The sequence below is a fragment of the Pleurodeles waltl genome, chromosome 8 (genome assembly GCF_031143425.1).
Source record: "Pleurodeles waltl isolate 20211129_DDA chromosome 8, aPleWal1.hap1.20221129, whole genome shotgun sequence".
NCBI lineage: Eukaryota > Metazoa > Chordata > Amphibia > Caudata > Salamandridae > Pleurodeles > Pleurodeles waltl.
In genome coordinates, this window is record NC_090447.1 from 1,391,155,489 (window position 1) to 1,391,177,712 (window position 22,224).

Genomic DNA, 22,224 nt, shown 5'->3' on the forward strand with positions numbered 1-22,224 from the left:
TCAGCTGTACTGAATCTGATTGACTCTTGTTAAGAAAGAAAAGGTAAGATAATCGATTTTTCTTTTTATTTCTGTGTCATATAGCGGTTATAATATCTTTAGAGTCAACCATTTCCTAATCTCTCATGCATTGGTTAAATGATTGCACTACAAAGAGGAGACAATTGTTGTCTATCCCAGTGGTCTTCCTAATGACCACTGTTATTCAACTTACTTATCAAACCACATTTTTCCATAACTGGGACTGCAGATCTGAGCTTAGGCAGAAGACACATAAATGTATCTGTGAGTCAAAGGTCAACATGACGACTTCTAAATTTCAAAAAGCGGTTTAAGAGAGGTTGGGGAGACTGAACTAGAGTGAACTACAGTGGCCTCAAGCTCACTGGATCAAAGACCGAAGTTCTCCTTATGAATTTGAGACAGAAACTCCAACTTTCTGAGAAACTCAGTCGGCCTCAGGGTAGTTTGAATGTCAACATTGTTTTCCAAGAATTCAAAAAAATATTTCCGGAATGTGGGACGCACATCTCCGTTTTGAGGCCCACTTCAGCTTGACATTTGAATCTGCATTTGTTAGTCTGCGACAAGAGAAATGTACTATAGCTTAATAGGTGGATTAATTAGTACCAAAGGGTCAAATAGCCACACTGTAATATATGCAAAATATTCTGTGAGGATTTTTCAGATGCAAGAGATTGTTTAGCATTAATGAAGTACAGCGTGTAGAGGCAATTTAGTTTGTGGGTTGTGCCTTGTAAATAATATAGTAACGTATAATGACTTAAGTATATTTACTATAAGAAAGTGGTGGTTTATGTTTTTGTCGTTGAAATAATAATGCAAGTACAAAAAGTACTAAATATTTTATTTTATTTTCACCACATAACACAGAAAATGAAATGCAGAATCCGTATAAGATACATACAAAGGTTGTGCACCCTACTGAATAGCTGTTGGACTCTGATGAATCATATGTGACAATGTCTTGGGCTGTGGCAGCCATGACACTCTGCTATTTGCTGTACTGTTTCTCTTTGTAAATGTTTCAATAAACAGATTTGGAGCAACAACAACAAAAAGATACACACAAAATAGCAAGTACTGTTTCAATCAGATTCATGAGTACAGAGCAAGGCACTCTTAATATAACTGTTGATCTCATATTCCAATCCACAGCATATTTGACTATCAAGATGAATAGGTCTTCTGTTTCCTTTAACTCAATATACCTTTCAAATATTTGTCAGTTAAACATGTAAATAAGGCAGATCAAGATTCAAATCTATCAACTGTAGATTATGTTCCATATTTTCTCCCTTTTGAAACCAAGGCATATCTACTATTCATTTTATAAATCCATTTCTGGCAGCACCACTCCCTTGCACATTTACACAAATCTCCAAATATCTCTTGCATGCACAAAGTTTCCTCTTCTATTTATTCCAGCACTCACGCTTTTTGCCCATGAATTTACATGCTATATACTGAGAAATCTTCCTTAAGTAGCTTTCACCTGCTTCTTACTCGATTTCAAAATGATGTGCATGTAACAGAGATATTCCCCAAGCACCATACACTCCCACTTTCGCTTTATAGGAGTCTTGTTGACTTCTTTAGAGGTAATGACTACTGATAGTCTGCTAGTGCGGAGGTAACATCAAGGGTGCCTGTATAAACTAGGAGTGGACAACTGTGTGTTTCCTTGCACAATCAATGTGGTATCACAATTACAGGTTTTATTCGTGCTATGCATCAGCATTAGGAAATCATTTTTATTGCAAGATCACATTTTAAATCATATGCTCAGGAGTAAAATGTATCCCTCACCTCTGTTAGCTGCCCTAATAGCCACAAGGAAGGCATATACACTTGTGTAAAAAAGTCAAGCAAGATACCTATGTCCAGACAGTTCTGTCAATACATTTTCTACTCAAACTAAGAATTCCATGAAGCAAATTTAGGAGATCGCATAATTGGCATAAATGTAAACAAACAAATTAACTAAAAAATAGATAACCCAATAACCTGGGCGTACGCATGACTATACTCAAGTAACGATAATTATGCACAGCTCAACTATAAACCATTGCTTACCCCCCTTGCGGTCTTATATAGAGATCTAACCAACCTCTTGCTTCTGTTCTCACCAGGGACAGCTCCTCCATATGGGCGGAGGAGCGTCACCTCCTGCCAGCAGTAGAAGCTGCAAACCTTTCAGAACAAAAGGATGATAAACGAAATGGGTGGGCATTGGGGGAATTGGGGGTGACGTGCACTAAGGGAGAGTGCTCACTCTCGCTCAGAGTGCATGTCTGTTTGGCTGGCCGTCTTTGGCCGGCCAAACATACATGCGCAGCAGGCTGTTCCCGGGCTGCAGAGAGCCTGCACAGGCTCCCAGTCTGACTGGGAGTGCCCTGCCTGGGCATTCCCAAACAAATCCTGATGCTGCTCTGAGCAGCGTCAGGATTGGTGCAGGGCAGGCTAGGAACCTGTGCCTGCAGCAGAAGGCAGCAGAGACGTGATGTATTAAATGTAATGTATTTCCCCAATACCTTTGGGAATTTGAGGCATAACTATACCCGTTTTAAAGATGGCTCGAGAAATTGCCACCTACACAGATTATCTTAATCAATGAGGTGATCACACCTAGCCACTGTGAGTGATAACTTCCCATGAAATCATTTGTTAGGCCCTCAGAATGATGGACTTTCTGTGTTCTTACCTTTCCCAAAACGTTTTCGACCTCCACCTGTGACGAGGTTCTTACAAGCGAGGTTGCCAGTCCATGATTCACTGTATGAGGTTCCCCACATCCGTGCTTACAGTCTACAATGCACAGTCTGTCTCCATTGGGCGTGATGCCACAACCCAATTATGTCCTCAGACTCTGCATTTTCCTCCGCAAACTTATCAGATGTGTAGTAGAAGATAAATATCTGGTACCCCATATTGCAAAGATGGTTTGTATGTTATCAGGAGCTAAATTATTTTCTACATACATTTATTATAAAGGAAGATAAACAAATTCACACATTTATGAATATCACCGGTTTCAAAGTGACAGCTGTTTGATTTCACTAATGCTCTAAAAATAAGCTAAACATAGGAAAAATAATACTTCTGAGATTCAAACTGAAGTAAGTGTATTATAATAAAACATAATATAGTTAGACACATTATGGAATTTGATACCAAATTAGAAAATCTGTTTTTCACTACTTTATGTATATATTTTATTTTTATTATAACAAAAGCAGTACATTTGTTTTACACTCAACATATTTTATATTTCTACCATTCACATATCTTATTTTATTTTAGTCATAATATTTTTTGTACATAAGGAAAGGCCTTAATTTTACAATAAATAGTTTGTATTTTTGTAGCATCAGAATTATTTAGGTCCCACTTTAAAAAACTGGTTAGGTTCAAGGCAGTCATTTTTATTTTTCTCACTTTATTATGGAAGTATATCAGAGGTGAAATCACATGTGCCTATTCTGCCCAATCCTGGTATATTTAGCAAGTGTCCGCCCAGAATTCTTATGCAATTCATCGATGTGTGAACCTAACAACTTTTCAAATTCTTTAGCTCTTTTTTCTTCTTCACGGAGAAAATGTTCTGTTGCTGAGAATGACATATGTTGGGAAGGCTGAAAAACAAACATACATAGTGATTAACAGGTAGTTTTTCATTAGAAGGATTATCAGTCTGCTGATATGGACATGTATTTATATCAAAGAATAATTTATACAACCTTCTGTAGTACATGTACTCAGAATGCACAATGGAAGAAGGTGTTTCAACTGCAGCTGTAAGGAGTTTCTGAGATGATATTCCTCTATCAACAATGTTTATAATTATTTTGCTTATATTGCATAGACTGCAAAACTTAATTTTGTAGGTGCAGAAGCTTTATAATGCACTAAATGGTGATGGATACAGTGAATGAATTTGAAAAGTGGCTTACCTCACCTTGGTTACATAGTTCAGAGTATGTTACTTGTAGCAGTAACATGGGCCTGTAGGTCCCACAGCTGAGAGCACATAGTTACATTATGCCATAGATGATGGTTAAGTTAATCAGGAATTGTGGGTCCAATACCAGGCAGTTGTGGTTACTATGAATAAGTCCAATAGGTGTTAGCAGCGTCACCTGGTTTCTATAAATCATTTTATATGACATGCAAGCAAACTAAGACGTGAGTATTATACACTATGCAATATAAGCGAGTGATGGTGATGCAGGATTAAAGGGTTAGTACAGGTGATCGTTAGAAATTAAATTTAGTTATGAAATTGACACAGATGTGGGTCTATTCATTATGACCCCTCACTGTTAAAATAGGTTGCCTCAGGCAAGCTCCTATTGAACAAATTCTGCCAACGATCAGAGAGTGTGTGTTTGTGCCTGGCAAAATGGAAACTCTATAACATTGCCTGAGTTCCACGATCTCAGATTTGAATATGAGCACTATATCCTCTGGTGTAGGGTTTCATGAATAGTAGAAATGTTAAGACACTCGTGAGTGATTCAAAACATATAGGAGGACATTATGAGTCTGGCCGTCACTACCAGACTCGCGGATGGTAGTCGGTCCCCGAGCACCACATTACAGCCCAGGTGGTCGAGCTGGCTGGGAACCACCAGCTCCACCAGGGTCTGGAGCTGGTGGCGGTCCTAATCCGCCAGGACACCGCGGCAAGCAAGCATCGCTGCCCTGGGGATTATTATCCCCTCTCCACCAGGGGTTTCATGGCAGTACCACCACCATGAAAATGCTGGCAGAAAATGGGTGCAGGGGACCCCAGGGGGGTCCCTGCACTGTCCATGCACTTGGCATGAGCAGTGCCGGGGCCCCCCTGGCCAGCCTCATCACAATATTGCGAGGGTGCTGGTGCAGCCTGCAGGCTACAGCATTGCCGCTGGCTCGATTACGAGCCAGAGACAATGCTGTAGCCTCTTTCCCGCTAGGCCAGTGGACCTAGCAGGAAACTCTTAATGGGGCTGGTGGGGAGGTAGCCTGTGTGGCTGCAACTTCCCCGTCGGAAGTTCAGCGGGCGATCAAAACCGTCCGCCGAACTCATAATGACCCCCATAATGTTCTTTATTATATTTTGTATTACCATGAGCACCCAAGAGTTTTTAAATTCAGGAATTAAAGCTAACAAAATGGATTAAGGAAAATCAGTAATAAGGCAATTTTCTTGGCGCCAAGATGTGCAAATGAATCCCTGTGATTTCTCATTTATGCAACATGGACCTAGAAGCCTGACACACTGCATCCACATCAGACTAAGTTTCTCTCCTGAGATCTATCTCAGTGAGTCCAGAACCACTCTCATGAAAGAAGGTTGTTCTACTGTCTGAGTTGTTTCATTAACACAAACTAATATTTACCTAATTACAAAGGGCAACTATAGTTTTTCCTGGCCTTATCTGCTCATTATCCTCACATTTCTATTGTGTGCTACCCCTCACAATTGATGCCTCCAGTTGCTGTTGCAGCAAGGAGTATTTGTTGCTTGGGAATGTCATGTCGTTTAGCCCAACTTCTTGCTCTACCCTTTAGTCAGCTTTGAAAGAAGCAACAATATTATTAGTTGGGTGACTGAGCCTAGGTATGAGTTTCTTAGTCCTCTTCAATTGCAATCTGGCAGGTCAGATGCATGGGTTGTGTGCTCCTCACTGATATGCTTCCAGAAGAAGGTTCATCATTAAGCAGATAAGGAACAAAAACATACATCAGTAGATACCCTTATAACTAGGAAAAGCCAAGATTTCTCACCCACATAACATAGAAGAATGAACAACTGCAGAAATAATCCTTGAGTGTGGTTAAAACTCCTGTTGCACTCCACAATCAGGGATTGCTTCAACAGGGCTCGGAAGACACATGTTAGCTCTCATGGAAAAGCAAGAAAGAACATCTTACTCCCAACTAATCTTCTGTCACCTAGCACACATGGCAAAATCCTAATGTAATCTTTATAGTTTTCCTAATTAGGTACTCCCTATATTATTTCACATACTAATGTATTCAAATGCATGTTCTTTTCATTTTAAATGCACAAAAAACAGTATTGTTTAACAATGGTTTTATTGCAATGTGATAATTCAGTTTGCTTACATATATTGTTTGTTTCAGTATAATCTTAAATCTTAATTTCCAGTTATTTTGTTCCAACAGTAAACAGTGTTTCACAGAACAATAAGCAGGTGAAAGGGCATTAGGTCTCCTATATTGATTGTTTGTTTCCAACATATGCAATAAAGGTTAATCAGCATATATAAGTTGCAATACAATGTTATTTGGGGAGAGAGGGCTTGTCATTTCCAGGGGATAGCCACCTGAGGGCCATGAAGAGAAAGCTATAAACATCTTTTCATTTCTAAAGGCTAAAGGAAGGCACATCCAGCTCCAGACAGGCTTATCACTATGTCTGGAGACGCCAAAGATGCTAATAGTGGAGACAGAAATAATAGTTGTCTTTTTACGGAACAATACTTCATTTGTTCCACTAAGGTATGTGGCTTAGAGCAAGGCCACTTAAGAAACTCACACAGGTTCCTGTTAGTGCTAAGTGTAGCTTAGTTAAAGAGATCAAGGAACGAGTTGGACAGCCGATAGAGAGAAATTCATATTGTGTGCACTAGGATATGTTTTTGATTGTAATAAAATCAAAAAGAGCATTCTTAGTGGACATTCTTGAGTGGAAACAAAAGGTTTGGAGTCCACAAATACTCCTGTGAATCAGACAGGACTGATTGTTGCCTAATACATACCTTCCTTATATACGGCTTAGTTCATTGGGATCTCTGTCCCATTATGCCATGTTGACCAAGCAGGCACAGCTAGTTGGTCTAGAGAATCCAAATATTGCACCATTTTCTATAAATATGTCAGAAAACATATTATAGGTATTAATGGCCCTAGAGTCATTGCAAGGACTCTAGTTCAAGTGTAAAATTAGAGCAGTAGATGGGAGAGAGGCTAGCTGATGCTGAACTGGTAACAGCTCATATAAGCTGTAATGCTCTTTGTTGAGGATACTATTGACAGACAAAAGCAACCTAAATCCCAAAACTTCTTTTATCATCCAAATATAAAGAAATATATACTCCTTGTTTCAACTAATTTGCTCACAATGTACTACAGAGTGTGAATGGGGAGAATCCAGATAAGCATTACTTACTACATTAGACAGAAAAGGCCTACAGGTCTTAGAGATTCTGCTAATTCCACCAGAGATGTGATATTGTTGTATATTTATGATGTCATTAATCATGTCACTCTATTTGATAATATGTACTGTGTATAGTGATCATTCTGTTTCTCATTCCCAAAGTGGCTGCACATTAGAATAATAAATACAGAATTATTGTAAGACATCAATATTGAATCCTGAATATTGTTTGTAATAATATCCCCATTGGGGGTACATTTATGATGAACTCTAATAGGACAGATGGTATTTAAAACAACGTATTTATGTCAGGCAATATTCTGACAACACTATTCTGGGACTACACCCCAAGTAGGCTGGATAAGTCCTGGTTAAAGGGCCATTTTACCTAGTTCCTTCTCTAAACTCGCTTTGACTGGGTTAACCTGTAAGTAATATGTTATGCCACCAATTCATGGCCCTTTTCTAGCTTTATATTTTCTATTAGAGCTTGTCGGAGGTCAAATGGTCCTCTACAAAATGCTGCGCTTAAAATAAACTGTACAACAGAGTTGACTTTATGCTAGCAATAATACTATTACTGAATGTGTTGTTTTAACAGAAAGTGAACTCTAGCACGTTTTGAAAGGAGTACTCAGCTGTCCATAAGGACTGCAAGGCCTAAATAATTTCTTCTGCCATAACTCACTAAAAGTGATGCACACCAGGGCAAAGGGTTGGTTTCTTATTTACTTTCCAGCACACAAACAAAAACAGTGCACAGCTTTGTCTCAAGAGGGTGTCCCTTGGGTGGTACATGGGTGTTCCCATTTAATTTTCAATATGTTTTCGATGCAAAGGCCTGTCTACTTACATTTGTAGACAGAGCATTGCACCAATAAGTTATGCATCCTCGAGGCAGGCACAAAGAAGGAGAAAGGGTTTCTTTTCTCCAAATTTTTCTAACTTTGCATGTGTGATGTACAGTATAGCACAAATACCAAGTGGGGAAAGGTTACAAGTAAGCTTATTATACTGTCGCCCATCATTAACTCAGAACCATACTAATGGTTAGCGGTGTTCGTAGTGTCTCCTCTTTGGCAGTCTCTCCCACTCGCCCCCATTGGCAAAATCACACTCATGAAAATGATCGTACTACCCAGGTTGCTATACTATTTTGAAAGCCTTCCACTTGTTCCTCCCCGCTTCTTCTTCATGGAGTTAGATACATTAATGAGCTTTTTGTAATTTGGGAAGCAAATTGCCCTCGGTAGCCCTCAAGAAGCTGCAGCTCCCAGTGGCGCTGGGTAGGCTGTGAGCTCCCTCCTTTAAGAAGTACTATTTAAGCGCAGTTGCAGTGGGTATCGTGCTGGACAGCAGGACGCTACATGGGGGAGGCTAGAGACTCCAGTGGCATCCTCACACCAGCCACATTACGTAACTTACTCTTTCCTAAAGTGCTATCCTCCCCCCACGGTCCTTGCAGGTGAAAACATCACAGGCATACAGGGAGTGCAGAATTATTAGGCAAGTTGTATTTTTGAGGATTAATTTTATTATTGAACAACAACCATGTTCTCAATGAACCCAAAAAACTCATTAATATCAAAGCTGAATATTTTTGGAAGTAGTTTTCAGTTTGTTTTTAGTTTTAGCTATGTTAGGGGGATATCTGTGTGTGCAGGTGACTATTACTGTGCATAATTATTAGGCAACTTAACAAAAAAAAATATATACCCATTCCAATTATTTATTATTACCAGTGAAACCAATATAACATCTCAACATTCACAAATATACATTTCTGACATTCAAAAACAAAACAAAAACAAAAACAAATCAGTGACCAATATAGCCACCTTTCTTTGCAAGGACACTCAAAAGCCTGCCATCCATGGATTCTGTCAGTGTTTTGATCTGTTCACCATCAACATTGCGTGCAGCAGCAACCACAGCCTCCCAGACACTGTTCAGAGAGGTGTACTGTTTTCCCTCCTTGTAAATCTCACATTTGATGATGGACCACAGGTTCTCAATGGGGTTCAGATCAGGTGAACAAGGAGGCCATGTCATTAGATTTCCTTCTTTTATACCCTTTCTTGCCAGCCACGCTGTGGAGTACTTGGACGCGTGTGATGGAGCATTGTCCTGCATGAAAATCATGTTTTTCTTGAAGGATGCAGACTTCTTCCTGTACCACTGCTTGAAGAAGGTGTCTTCCAGGAACTGGCAGTAGGACTGGGAGTTGAGCTTGACTCCATCCTCAACCCGAAAAGGCCCCACAAGCTCATCTTTGATGATACCAGCCCAAACCAGTACTCCACCTCCACCTTGCTGGCGTCTGAGTCGGACTGGAGCTCTCTGCCCTTTACCAATCCAGCCACGGGCCCATCCATCTGGCCCATCAAGACTCACTCTCATTTCATCAGTCCATAAAACCTTAGAAAAATCAGTCTTGAGATATTTCTTGGCCCAGTCTTGACGTTTCAGCTTGTGTGTCTTGTTCAGTGGTGGTCGTCTTTCAGCCTTTCTTACCTTGGCCATGTCTCTGAGTATTGCACACGTTGTGCTTTTGGGCACTCCAGTGATGTTGCAGCTCTGAAATATGGCCAAACTGGTGGCAAGTGGCATCGTGGCAGCTGCACGCTTGACTTTTCTCAGTTCATGGGCAGTTATTTTGCGCCTTGGTTTTTCCACACGCTTCTTGCGACCCTGTTGACTATTTTGAATGAAACGCTTGATTGTTCGATGATCACGCTTCAGAAGCTTTGCAATTTTAAGAGTGCTGCATCCCTCTGCAAGATATCTCACTATTTTTGACTTTTCTGAGCCTGTCAAGTCCTTCTTTTGACCCATTTTGCCAAAGGAAAGGAAGTTGCCTAATAATTATGCACACCTGATATAGGGTGTTGATGTCATTAGACCACACCCCTTCTCATTACAGAGATGCACATCACCTAATATGCTTAATTGGTAGTAGGCTTTCGAGCCTATACAGCTTGGAGTAAGACAACATGCATAAAGAGGATGATGTGGTCAAAATACTCATTTACCTAATAATTCTGCACTCCCTGTATATGTTTCCCATTCACCGGCTCACACACGGTAAACTGTGTTACGCGCCCAACATCCCTCTGGTAGGCCTCCCCCACTTTCCAGGTTACTATGCCGCACAATCACTGCAATAGTGGACATCAAGCTCATTGCACACCATAGAAGATTTATATACTGAGGGCCACTTCCTCTCCTTCGCCCAAGTGATCACGGACTGCGCACTTCCTGCTAGACAAATTCGAACCTATCAGCAACTATGCATAATGGCTCAAACACTGTGGGGTGCCGCGGACACTGAACTGCCTCCACATCAGGTCATACGCACAATACTCACAATGGACACAGGTTGCCACTGTGTCACCTGGCTCTATAAGGCTGAACGCGAAACCACTGACACTCCTCTTGACGCTCTCCAACAATGGTGGGAGGCAGACATAGGGAGGACATTGCAGGACAAGGAATGGGAAATAGCATTATCACACCCGAAGCAAGTCTCCCGGTGCTTCTAATTCAACCATATACAATTCTACATTTTGCACAGTGTATATCTCACCCCAAATGAACCGCTATATCCCACTGCACATATCACCTGCCCACACTGTCCCCTCCTGGGTGTGGACTTCTGTCCCATATTGTGGTCCTGCCTATCCTTGCAACATTATTGGACCTCAGTACATGCCAAACTCCATTTGGTGGAACCGAAAGCTATAGCAAAACCTAGAGACCCAAGGGGATTTGGAGATTAATGTGTCTTCACAAACTATGTTCTATAGGATAACGTTGCCCGTCCATTCTAATGTATATGCCTGTATTATATGGATTTTAGTGCTTTAACTGCATAACTACTAGAATATCATTGGGAGCTGTTTCTCTGCAATAGATGGGACTACGACCCATGTGGTTTCTTTTGGAGTGCTGTAGCATTTTATCTACTTACTTACCGTGCCTGAAAATCCCATGGTAAGTAGAATATTTACTCAGCCAAACAAAAATTAAAAGCAGTGCACTTAACTACTGGAGAAGAAGGGTTTTCTATCATCCATTGTTTGACCGGTGTCGTTTACATAGGGACTGGTCATTTTCATTGACCCAAAAGTAATCAACCAAAGAGCTGTTCAGTCAAAACTTTCACTTGCCTACCCAGATCCATTTTGTTTATACTAATTTGCTACAGAGATCTCATACACAGTTTTGTATTCCCCTCTAGTTCAATTGAAACATAATATGATACACAGTGGCAATACACTGAGAAGCAAGAAGTCAGAGCTCAGCAGGACTCCAGTTGAACAAGGCACCTGCCGGCCGCCATCTTGACTCGAGTCTAATTACAGGGTCAAAGGAGCATACCTGCAAAGTGGAAGATGCCCACCAGTTCATCATTGAAAATGACAATCACTTGGTCTGAACCGGTAATGACCAGAGCACGGTTTACAACATCCGACCTTGAGTAGATTCCGTACTGTTTCCCAGTCATGCGGGCCGCACAACCAACTCCCAAGGGGCCGCAAGGTTTCTGCACGACCCTTTTGATAATTTCTGAATATGAAACTACAGCGGTGTAAAGCTGACCGCTTTGCTCCACGCCAGCTTTGAGCTATTGCAATCCCTTTATAAAACCTGGCGACGTTCCATGTGTTGCTAAGGTAAGTCTATGATCTCTGCTATTACTGAGACGGAAATGAAAAAAAACAGACGGCATGAAAGATTTATCAGGTGCGCTAGACTCGCTGTGGTGTCGTGACACGTCTGATGGGAGTGAAGATTCTGAACAAAGCCGAAGAGCTTCCACGGCGAAACCTATAATTCCTTTTCAGCTGACCTGTTGTTAAAACGCCTCTGTGAGTGCGCCTGAGCTGCCATCTTGCAATGGATGCTTAGCCTTTCTTTAGGCTTCTTCTCGTCCACAGTCCCTCAAAATGGTTTCTGCTCTTATAGTTACTGTTCTTTTAGTTCTTATTAACGCGCTCAAATCTATGCAGCAATAATACATCCGCTGGCATCATAAAAAAGGAATGGCTCTCAGAAAATAATTTATTTTCACATAATCGCCAATAGCCTCTTCTGTCATGCATGTCAGTTCTCATTCTATTATTATGTCGTGTTATTTCGTAGTACTTCTCATGTTAAGATTCTAGGTGAACATCAAATAGGGTCCGGGGGCCAGAGTGACAGTAAATAATTGGCCCCAGTTTAGTCTTAAACCACACAGACATCAATGAAGCATTTATTGTGGAATCATTTCTTATGGACAAAAATAGTCGGTAAAGGGAACTGGGCACAAGACTGGAAACTGTTTATTCAAATATGCAGAACGTTTTCAAATCCTCCTGTTATTCCCACAAGTACGTTACAGAATTATAGATGTGTAACAGTGAACATGTAGTTAGAGTTATTTATTAGACTGGAAGTCATAAAAGTTATTATCACTACAACGAGCAACAACAAAAAGTTACCAAAAGTCATCCTCCCTGTAATGGTCCCACGTTTATGTTGGTTTTCTTCAGATAGAATTGTTATAGTTTAATTGTATGTCTTGTTACCTTTAAAAACCAGGGCCCCTGCATAAATTTTCGCCCTGTGGATTCCAAGCGCTTCTGTTGCTACAGATGCTGCTGGAAGTCGCAGGACGAGGATCTTTTGGACTTGGGCTCCTTCCAATAAAGTACTGGAAAAATTTGTATTGACTTTGCTGTCTAGCTGTACTTCACATTTTTGCGACGAGAGTGCCCTGAAAGAGCTCACCACCCCACAGGTTTAAAATATTTATTTTTATGTTTGTACTTGGAAATTTGGCTCACCTCACAGCACAGAACTTTGCAGACGGTTCTCAATCAATCATAGCATTTGTAAAGCGCAACACTATCAACCCTAAGGGTATCTGGAAGCTGAGGGTGCAGTGTCTCCATTCTAAAGCCATGCCATGAGTCTCCTTCTAAAGTCCGCCAGGGAAAGTGCTGTTCGGAGGTGGAGGGACAAGCTGTTCCAGGACTTGGCCGCAGTGTAGGAGAAGGAGCCGCCTCTGCTGTGGCTGCGATGGATGTGGGGTGTGTGTGAGGTTTAGCGAGGTGGAGCGTAGTTGTCTTTCTGGGTTGTAGAAGCTCAATCAATGCTTAATGTAGGACAACCCTAGGTTGTGGAGAGCCTTGTATGAGAGTGTGAGGATTTTGAATTGGCATCTCTTCTGGACAAGGAACCAGTGGCTGTTCCTGCAATGTGGGGGTAATGTTTGAGCACTTGGGGAGGTTGAGAATGAGTCTGGCTGCAGTGTTCTGTAGAGTCTGAAGTCTTTTAAGTAGCTGGGAGGACACTCCGGCTTAGAGAGATTTGCCATAGTCAAGGCGGCTGGTGACCAGGGCGTTTATGATTGTCTTTTTGGTGTCGGTAGGAATCCATTTGAAGATTTGGCAGAGCATACGGAGAATGTAGAAGCAGGAGGAGGTAACACATTTTACGTGTCGATTCATGGATAGTTGGCAGTCGAAGATGATGCTGAGGTTTCATGTGTGGTCTGATGGAGAGGGCGTTGGTACAAGTTCTGCTGGCCACCAGCTGTGGTCCCACACAGAGAAGATCAGGACTTCTATTTTGTTGGTATTTAGTTTGAGGCAGCTGTTTTTCATCTGTGTTGCTACCTCAGTGAGAGCATTGCTGAAGTTGGCTTTGGTGTTGTAGGGGTCTTCGGTGAGTGAGAGGATTAGTTGAGTGTCATCAGCGTAGGAGACTATATTGAGTCCATAGGATCTGACGATGTCTGCGAAGGGGGGTCATGTAGATCTTGAACAGGGTTGAGCTGAGGAAGGATCCTTGGGGTATGCAGCAGGTGATGTTCTTGGGTGTAGAAGTGAAGGAAGTCGGATGATCTACGTGTGTCCTGAGAGGAAAGAGGTGACCCACTTAAGGGGGTTTTGTTGAATGCCTTTGCTGTAGAGTCTGTTGAGGAGAGTGTGGTGGTAATCTGTATTGAATGCTGCAGAGAGGTCCAGAAGGATCAGAGCTGCCAACTCTCCTGGGTGAAGGAGGGTCCTGATGTCATCTGTGGTGGTGATCAGTGCAGTCTCCGTGCTGTGGTTGGCCCGGAAACCTGATTGTGAGGTGTTTAGAAGGTGGTTTAATTCGAGGTAGTTGGTGAGCTGTTGGTTAATGGCTTTCACAAGCAATTTGGCCAGGAGGGGGATCAGGGAAATCAGTCTGTAGTTTTTGAGGATGCTTGGGTTGGCGGAGGTGTTCTTTAGGAGAGGTCTGACCTCTGCTTACTTCCATTCGCCCGGGAAGACTGCCATGGACAGGAAGGTGTTGAGGATGTGAGTTAGTTCTATCCTAATAGTGTTGGCCCCGAAATTGAAAAGCCAATGGGGAAGGGGTTGGTGGGTGCCCCAAAGTGGATGGCATGATTGCTGCGGTAGTCTGTGCGGTAATCAGGGACTAAGAGGCTCTTGTGTGGCTGGAGTAAACTGCTTGAGAGAAGTTTGTCTAGGCTGGAGGTGGAGGGTTGATGGTTGAAATTGTTGTATCTTGGTGTGGAAGTAGTCTGAGAGTGTGTCGCAGAGTTCCTGGGTTGGGTAGGTGGTAGTCTCTGTGGCTATCAGGTTAGAGAATTCCTTGATGATTGTGAAGAGTTCTTTTGTGTGGTTGGCTGCGGTGTTGATGCGGGCAGTGATTGCTGCTCTTTTTTCTGCCTTGAAGTGGTGGTGGTAGTTGTTAAGGGCTGCCTTGTAGGTCGCTCTGACAGAGGGGTCCTTGATCATGCGCCATTGTTTCTTGATTCAATGGCAGTCATGTTTGGAGTTTCTGAAGTCCAGAGTGTACCATCTTGCTGGGTTGGAGGTGTTGTTGGTTTTAGCTGGTTTCAGCAGGGCGACACTGTCAGTGGATTTGGTGATCCAGGTGGTGAAGTTTTGGACAAGGTAGTGGTCTGCTGTGGGCTCGGGTTGTGCAGTGCCTACGTCCTGTGCCCATAGGGTCTCAATTACCTTGCTCCAGCTTTGATGGGGGTGCTAAGATGCTTGGAAGTAGTGTGCTGGGAACTGGAGATAGTAAAGTGCACAATGACGTGGTCTGTCCAGGTTTGTTCAGTCATGTGGGTGAAATTGATTCTGTCGCTAGGTGACCAGTTGGGTGAGGCCGATGTTGCTGAGGTTCTGTATGACGGAAGCGGAGTTGGCGTCGCTGGGGTCATTAAGGTGGAGATTGAGATCACTGAGTAGGACATAGTGGGGGGAGTTGATGGCGAGGGGGGTGATGAGGTTGGCAATGGTGTCTTTGAAGGCTGGGTGTGGTCCAGAGGGTCTGTATGTGAGGATGCCTTGCATCATTGTGTTGGCATCGGTATGAAGTCGGAAGTTGAGGTGCTCCAGGAGGGGCATTGGGTCGTTGTCGTAATGGAGCATTGGATGGTTTCCTTTAATATGATGGCGATGGCCCCATCATGTTTGTTGGTGCTGTCTTGGTGTATCATCTTGTAGCCGTCAAGGGTGGCTATGGCGATGTTGGAGTTTGAGGAGGGTGTTATCCATGTTTCAGTGATGAAGGTGGCGTCTGGGTTGTGTGTGGTGATGGTGTCGGAGATGGTGTCGGAGATTTCCTTGGCATGTTTACATAAGGCGTGCACGTTTAGCAGGAGGTACTGGAGTCACAATCTGGCTCAGGAATGCTGGTGGAGCTGTCACAATCAGGCTCAGGAATACTGGGTGGAGAGGCAGGAAGGCCGTAGAGTGACTTGGGAGCTGTGACTGGAGGGGAGGTCCAGGAGGAACAACGTGAGACTGGTGGGAGTACTAAAGGGCATGGAGGGCCAGAGCATGGACTTGTTCGTAGAGGAGTTGGTCCTGAATAAACTTAAGCCAAAACGACTATCCAACTTCTTCTCAGTGGAGAGGATACCTGGCCCTCTGCCTAAAGCAGGGCCCCCACCACGCACTATAGTATCTAGGATCCTAAACTATAGAGACCGGGATGCCATCCTGCAAGCGGCCAGATCAATTGGGGATGTAAAACAAGACAATGCTGTAATCCGCATCTTCCCTGACTTTACCCTTAATGTGCAGTGCCAAAGGAAGAAATTTGAGGAAGTCAAAAAAGCACTAAGGGCCAGGAAGCTGAAGTACATCATGCTTTTCCCAGCTCGGCTGTGCGTGGTGGCGGACAGCAAGACCTGGCTCTTCCGGTCCCTGGAGGAGGCATGGGACTGGCTGGAGGGCAGGAGGCCAACAGGCAAAAGTCAGGGAGACAATGGACAGCCGCCCTCAGCCGGCACAGAAGGAGGGGCACGACCCCGTGCAGGGGGAGGCACATCCTGCAGACAGAGGAAGGGACAGACTCTGGAGTGTGATAAGGGGCATGACAACCAGGAGATGTATGGGGGGGTACCTGGGTTAAATGTTGAGGTAAAATCTGTGCAGAGACACCATACAGGCAGCAACGGATATCCCCAGCGAGACATGTTACTGTTTGGGGCGACAGGCGCTCTGCAAGATGGGATGGTGGGTAATACTGGACCCACAGAGCAGGGTTGCTGGGAGTGGGGAGTTGGGGAAACAAAGTTTAATTTTGCACCTTTGAGGGAAGTTATGTTTTCAAAGCCGAGTAGGGGGACAATTTGGGTTGACACAGCGCAGATGGGTGGGCTCAAGACACTCGATTGGGAGAGAAGGAAGTGGGCCAAACTTGCCTGGCCTCCACCTCTACAAAACACTGACAAATGGGCAGTCCTTAATGGAATCTGACCACATGATCATGGAATGTCAATGGTCTGGGTAGTAGGATCAAACGCACACTGGTGATGCAGCATGTAAGGCATCACACGCCAGACATAGTCCTGCTCCAGGAGACTCATCTCCAAGGGAATCACTATAAGGCACTTGATAGATTTGGATACATGGTCAGGGCGCACTCTGGGTATACCATTGACTCCAGGGGAGTGGGCATACTAGCTAAGATGTCGGTAAGATCTTTAAGATCTTTTGTGAGCATTCTGGCTACACGATAAACTGGCCAAAATCGGTGGTGTTCCCCCTCTCTGGGGAGAGACCCAGCCTCCCCTAGGATTGCGAGGCGGCGGTGGTCAGAGATGCTTCTGTTATCTAGGCATCTACGTGACTAGGGATCACCTGGACTTCCTGAAAAGAAACCTAGCTCCCTAATTAGAAAGACTTAAAGGGGATCTAATGCATTGGCATAGCCTCCCACTGACCCTGATGGGCAGTGCGGCACTCTTTAAAATGATGAGTCTGCCGAGACTACTATACTTGAGGCACAATGCTCCTTACAGGATTCTGAGACAAACCTTCAGCACAATAGAATCGGAGGTGCGTAGGCTGCTGTGGGGGTAGGGGTTTGCCCAGAGTCGCCCTGGCCAAACTACAGAGTGGGGTGTATGACGGGGGACTAGCAATACCAGACATCTGGAAATATTACTGGGCATTACACCTTATTGTGGCCAGCGTTCAGGATGGACTGGTGCATGATGGGTATGGGAGGACCCGAGGCTCTACTGCATGACACCAGATATGAGCAAACCCTGCCACACCACAAAAGGGCATGGAAAGAAACATCTCACTATTTGAGGTTGGCTGGGAGGCTCACTGACGTTGCTCCATTGTGGCATAGTGATGCCCTTGCTCAAGTGCGAGGCCTAGAGAGCTTCCGGAAATGAGGGACAATAGGCATAGAGCACTTGGGAGATGTGTGGAGGGGACAGGCTTATATCAGCTTTGAGATACTCAGAGAGGAATACGTGATGGCAGACACTGAACATTTTCGATACCTGCAACTGGGGCACGCACTAAGGACACACCTCAGGGAAGGGGATCAGTTGCCAGAGACCTCACCGCTGGAAGACAGGGTCCTAGTAGAACCACTTCCCCGAAAGGGAATCTCGCTGATTTACAAAAAAGTGATCAACAACTCCCCATACCAATTGAGCAAGGGCATGGGGAGCACAACCATCCCACTAGTATCAGATTAGCAGCGTGACCTAGACTGGTGCCAGAGGGCGAAGAAGGTGATATATAGAAGCAGGGGTTTTCCTAAGAAATGGGAGAAGATATGGGCAGCCTGAGTGACAGCTCAGAGGAGTGGATCTGGGGAGGGCCTACTGGAGATCACAGAGGGAGGGGATGGAGGGTGGGGTACGAACTTGACCAGAGAGGCCGTAAAAGCGCCATGTTGGTCCGGGAAGACATAGCTAGAGGCAGTGTGCCATCAGTGAGAAACACCCATGAATGAACCTTCTATGCATTGGTGCACCCAACTTTGCAAACCCTGTATTGATTGGCTTTTTTGTTTGAAATAAAAAAACAATAAAAAAAAGTTTTAAAAAAAAGAGCTTGAACGTCACAGAAAACCCAGTGCTGCCCTTTCATGGTGAGAGTGTGCACCGGTAAACGTTTTGGGCATAATTTTGGATACTGTGTCACGTGTACACAGCTCCGCCTGAAAAGACACACACATGCGAAACTCGTGCATTGCACACATCGCAACGGCGTGCTGCGGTGTCCTTGAAACAACAGGTAGCATTTGATTGGTCTCTACTGTCAGAGGCAGTCACATGAACACCTGACGTCATCACGCAACGTGTGGAGGTCATCTTGGTTTGAGTCCAAGCCTAATACAATAGCATTGGAGATTTCTGAACACACTGAATTAGTTATTCACTTGACATCGAACTTCCGTTTCAAAGGAACAGTTATCCGAGAAATATAAGAAGATACTTCACCCGAACATTTCACACTCTGGTTAGGTTCTTTATCAATATTAACTTTAAAATACAGAGTTTTCCACAGCAATGGCAGGTTCCTCACAATTAGTACAAATAAGTCAACTTCAAGCACTGCCAGACAAACCACCTATTACTTGGAAAGTGTGGTTTCGCTCTTTTGAGAGCTAACTAATTGCATTTGCATTACTCTTAAGTCACCTCGGGCAGGAATGGCAACACGTCTTTGACAATTTACCTGACTTGAGCCCTCTACCTGGGGATCAGGATGACTGAGATAAATACACAGGCAAAGTGCTTTACTAGAAAGGTACAATTTTTTCAGACAAAAACAGCTACAAGATGGAATAGTTTAGGAATAATTTGGTTTTGCGCAATTTGGCTTCAACCTGTAATTTTGGGTCATCTTTGGATACTTATGTAAGAGACCAGTTTGTGTATAGTTGTTCGCCAAAGGAAATACAAGAGTGTCTTTTAAGCTGCAGAGACCCATCAATTACCGAAGTGATGGACATAGCTGAAGGAATTAAGTGTGCCATTATTTCCAGTAAATGCATTGCTAATGATAGTCCTAGCTTGACTGCACATAACACAGAATCAGTTAATGCAGTCTTGTTGAAAGATAGATCTGTGAAAGTGTTTCAAAAGAAAAATGGTACAAAATGCTTCAGGTGTGGTTCATGAACACATTTAAAAAACAGTACTGGTTACCCAGCACATGGTAAACAATGTGTCAAATGTTGTAAAATAGGATATTTACAGGATGTATGCAGCAGGTTAAAGAATGTTATTCAAGTAAGCAATGTAGATGTTGAGGAAACTTCTCTGCAAGATTAAAATTATGTCTGTGAGCTTGATAAAATGGTCCTTACAGTTGATGTGGCAAATTTGTCAATCTAAAAATTTAACAGTGAATATGATGGCAGAGTCCGGTGCACGAGTGACAATAATTTCAGACACTCTATACATCCAAAAATGGTCAACAAAGGTACCTCTATAACCCACTGATATCTTACCAGAAGCCAATGGGGATTAAGATATTATTATAGTGGAATATGTTTTGGAACAAGGGATGTGTTTAAACAGATTAATGCATACCAACGTTTATGTTGTGGAACAAAGTAAAAACATAAATGGGTGGCAGGACTTGGAAAAGATGGGCCTAAAACTTGTTCCAGGTTCTGAAAATCCTGTACAAATCAATCAGGCATGTGTTGCCTTGGTAAATGATGATCAAAATGATATAGACATGATTATAGCAAAATATCCTGAAGTATTCAGAACAAATATTAGAAATATCAAACATGCCAATCCTTTAGCACACAAGGTATGGCCTATCCCGCTTAGCATAAGAGAAGATCTCAAGTTGTTGCCGGATGAGCTAGTTAAAGAAGGAGTAATAACGAGCACATATTCAAAAAATCCCACTTTATGCACTTTAAATAAAAATATAATCATTGACTGTCACCCTCCTGCCAAAAATTCAGTACCTTTTGTCCGCTATGGATTCAACAAAGATTTTCACACTTTTGGACTTAAGGTCAGCATACCACCAGATTCCTTTAGCCCGAGAGTCACAGGATCTCACCACCTTTGTAACACCTTTTGGTGCATATTCATTTTTTAGGCTACCCTTTGGGTTTGACTCAGCAGCAAGCATTTTACAGAAATTAATTGATAAAAGTTTGGCGGGGTTGATTGTGTTCAAGTCTACCAAGATCACATTTTGAGTTTTTCTAAAACAATTTCAAAGCATAAAATAATCTTGGAAAATGTTTTGAGCATAATTAAAGAGGTAGGAATAACTCTTAAGCTTGACAAATGTCAATTCTTGACCAAAGAATTAAACTATTTGGGGCATAACAGCACATCTTCGGGAATCAAACCAAAGTTTTCTCTGGTTCAAGCCATTGCTGATGTCACGTCTCCCAAGGATAAAGATACCTTAAGGTCTTTTCATTAAATGAGTGAATATTACTCTAGAATTATTTGTGGATATGCTCAGACTGTACGGCCTCCTCGGAATCTCTTAAAAACAGGAATGATATTCACTTTAGACACTGTAGCCAACTAAGCATTTCACATTACTCGTTTGGAAAGAAATGCTTTGTTATCATGGACGCAAGCCAATATAGCTTAGGAGCAGTACTTTCCAATGGGTGCCAGGCACAGAAAACACTGTTGCATTTGCCTCTTGTAGTCTGAAGCAGGCTGAGTCCCACTATAGTACAATAGAAAGGGAAGCTCTTGCCTGTTTTGGGGCAATAGGAAAGTTTAAGACATGTTTGTGGGAACATTTTGAAAGCCTTATGGATCATTACATCTACTAAATGTTTACAGGGCTGGCAAAGCATTTGCAAGACTAGTTAGGCTTTTGTCATGCTTGCAAGAGTACAACCTTACTGTTAAATACATCTCTGGTGGACGTAATGATGGAGCTGATTGTCTTTCTAGATGCCAATTCAAACAAATTCTGATGATGAAGACTCATATAACATAGGGTGTGTTGTACCCGCAGTAGAATATGTACTAGAGTCAACAAGGGTTGTAAAATACAAAGATTGGTTAGATGAACTGAGTAAAGATGAGGTCTTATGTAAAGTTATGGAGTATGTAAAAAAGGTTTGGCCCAAAGAAAGACCTTTACTTTCACCCCTCATACCTTATGCTCAGATTGCAAGTGAATTGACTATTGTAAAAGGCATTCTTATGTGAGCTGATATATGTGTCCCTCCTATGATGATTTGTGAGCTACTCATCAGGACCACTCATGAAGGACATCTAGGTGTGGGAGGAAGTTCAACAAATTTGAAATTGTATGTTTGGTGGTCTTACATGGACACACAAGTATCAAAATGGATAGATAACTGAACAATGTGTCTTTTATCTGATAAACACTGGAAGCCAAGTAACACTCATCTCCATAGTGTGCCATTACCTTTAGAAGTTTGGGATAAACTGGATTTGAACTTTGCAGGACCATTTGATATTTTACCATGTGAGAAAAGATATCTCAGTGTTTTAGTTGACTTCTATTCCAAATGGGTATATTTTGAGTTTGTACCTCCTCCAAACACGGCTGTCATAAAATGCTTAACAAAAGGTTTTGACATAGAACGCCCACCAAAAGAATTAGTTACAGACAACGAAACACACTTTACAAACTTCACCAATGAAAAAAAATATTTCATCACACCATATAAAACACTTACAATTTGCGCTGTATTCACTTTCTTCCAATGGACTTGTAGAAAGAATGAACAAGGAAGGAATACATACCACCCAA

General features: G+C 42.7%; 1 protein-coding gene across 2 annotated transcripts in view; it reads right to left on the bottom strand.

The window, feature by feature from the left end:
- Nucleotides 1–3,299: 3,299 nt before the first annotated feature.
- The window catches only part of DEUP1 (deuterosome assembly protein 1), a 214,781-nt gene continuing 195,856 nt past the window's right edge, over nucleotides 3,300–22,224 (bottom strand). For both annotated transcript variants that reach the window (XM_069202449.1, XM_069202448.1), the window contains one exon: nucleotides 3,300–3,656. In XM_069202449.1, the coding sequence (XP_069058550.1) occupies nucleotides 3,489–3,656 (168 nt within the window). In that variant the 3' untranslated portion in view covers nucleotides 3,300–3,488. The remainder of the gene's footprint in view (nucleotides 3,657–22,224) is intronic.